The sequence below is a fragment of the Otolemur garnettii genome, unplaced genomic scaffold, assembly GCF_000181295.1.
Source record: "Otolemur garnettii isolate 467f Iridium unplaced genomic scaffold, OtoGar3 scaffold00018, whole genome shotgun sequence".
In the NCBI taxonomy this organism is placed as follows: Eukaryota; Metazoa; Chordata; class Mammalia; order Primates; family Galagidae; genus Otolemur; species Otolemur garnettii.
In genome coordinates, this window is record NW_003852413.1 from 21,122,140 (window position 1) to 21,123,831 (window position 1,692).

A 1,692-nucleotide genomic window follows, 5' to 3' on the forward strand; every position below is an offset into this window, starting at 1 on the left:
GGGTCCGGGCTGGGGATTCGAACCCGCCACCTTAGGTGTACGTGGCTGGCGCCTTAGCCGGTTGAGCTATAGGCGCCGAGCCGGGATATACTTTTATAATTTAAAATTTGTAATAAGGAAAAAAGGCTGTTGGCTCATTTAATCACTAGGAAAAAAGATAACTGTGTTTAATTTTCAGATTATTTGATAAACAAGATCCAACTTTTTCTGGATAACCATCAGTCTAGGACAGTATAAAGGGATACATGCTAGAACGCAGAAGACTAGATAAGATCATCTTTTGAGGTCTCTCCATCATTTTTTCCTTTTTAGTTACTATCACACCTAACTAAGTAAAAGATTTTCACCAAAGGGTTTCATTAGACAAACATAGTCACATAGGAAGTAAAACATTCACCACTGCAATCTGAAAAAAAAAAAAAAAAAAAAAACCCAGAAGAGTACAAAGGGCAAACCAAGAGGAAGAAAAGCAATGGCAAAAAAGGGAACAGATGAACTGCTGTCTAAGCACCTATGGCATTTTTCCTGCTCATCTTGGAGATACTCAACCTCTGACCTAGCAATAAAAGCAATGGATAGACTCTTGCAAAACACAATATATTTTGTGCAAATATATTTGTTCTCTTGCCTGAGTTATATCCTCAGGCAAGAGAACATTTTCCTGGGGCTTGGTTGGGGTGGGGCCCATACTAATTCATTCCCCATACAATTTCTGAAGTTAATAGGTTTTCTAAATTCTACCTCATTTATAAATTAGTTTTACTTTCCCTTTCTAAATTCCACAAAAGGTATTATTTTAGGCCAGGAGTGCAGTGGATCCCACCTATAATGCAGGCACTATGGGAGGCTGAAACGGGTGGATCACTTGAACTGAGGAGTTTGAAACCAGCCTGAAAAGACTGAGACTCTGTCTCTACTAAAAATAGATAAAAATTAGCCAGGCATTGTGTGATGGGTTCCTATAGTCCTAGGAACTAGGACTGAGGCTGAGGCAACAGGAATTTGAGCCCAGGAGTTTGAGGTTGCTGTGAGCTAGGATACCAGAGCACTTTATCCAAGTTGACAGAGGGGAGACTCTGTCTCAAAACAAAACAAAAAAAGAAATTAAAAAAATTCCCCTTGTCAAGGCATACCTCCTATATGTATACTGAAGATGTGTCAAAAGCAATTTTCAAAAAGGTCTAGAAATGATAGCTATGACAGACTTTATAGCTATAGAAAGGACACTGCTAAAAATACCTACTTTGGGGAAAAAAAATCTATATTTAAACCATTGAGAAACAAAATAACACTCACCATAGCTTCGACATCAGCCCAAGTTGTATTTTCTGGATCGGAAACCAGAAAGCTTTGCATTTCATTTTTAAAAGTCACATTTAGAGTAACCTGTACTTCCATGCTGTGGGGCTAGAGTTGAGAGGGTAGGTGGGAGAGGGAGAAAGAGTAAACACATTAGAAAGGGTTCTATAATGGCTCGGCGCCTATAGCTCAACCGGTTAAGGTGCCAGCCACGTACACCTAAGGTGGCGGGTTCGAATCCCCAGCCCGGACCCGCCAAACAACAATGATGGCTGCAACCCAAAAATAGCCGGGCGCTGTGGCGGGCGCCTGTGGTCCCAGCTACTTGGGAGGTGGAGGCAAGAGACTCGCTTGAGCCCAGGAGTTGGAGGTTGCTGTGAGCTGTAATGCCAC

At 41.6% G+C, this 1,692-nt stretch overlaps 1 protein-coding gene across 6 annotated transcripts in view; it reads right to left on the bottom strand.

Moving 5' to 3' along the window:
* Positions 1 to 1,692, bottom strand: part of NBR1 (NBR1, autophagy cargo receptor) — a 41,674-nt gene that overhangs the window by 34,235 nt on the left and 5,747 nt on the right. For all 6 annotated transcript variants that reach the window (XM_023511007.1, XM_023511006.1, XM_023511005.1 and 3 more), the window contains one exon: positions 1,297 to 1,407. In XM_023511007.1, coding sequence (XP_023366775.1) covers positions 1,297 to 1,398 — 102 coding nt within the window. In that variant the 5' untranslated portion in view covers positions 1,399 to 1,407. The remainder of the gene's footprint in view (positions 1 to 1,296; positions 1,408 to 1,692) is intronic.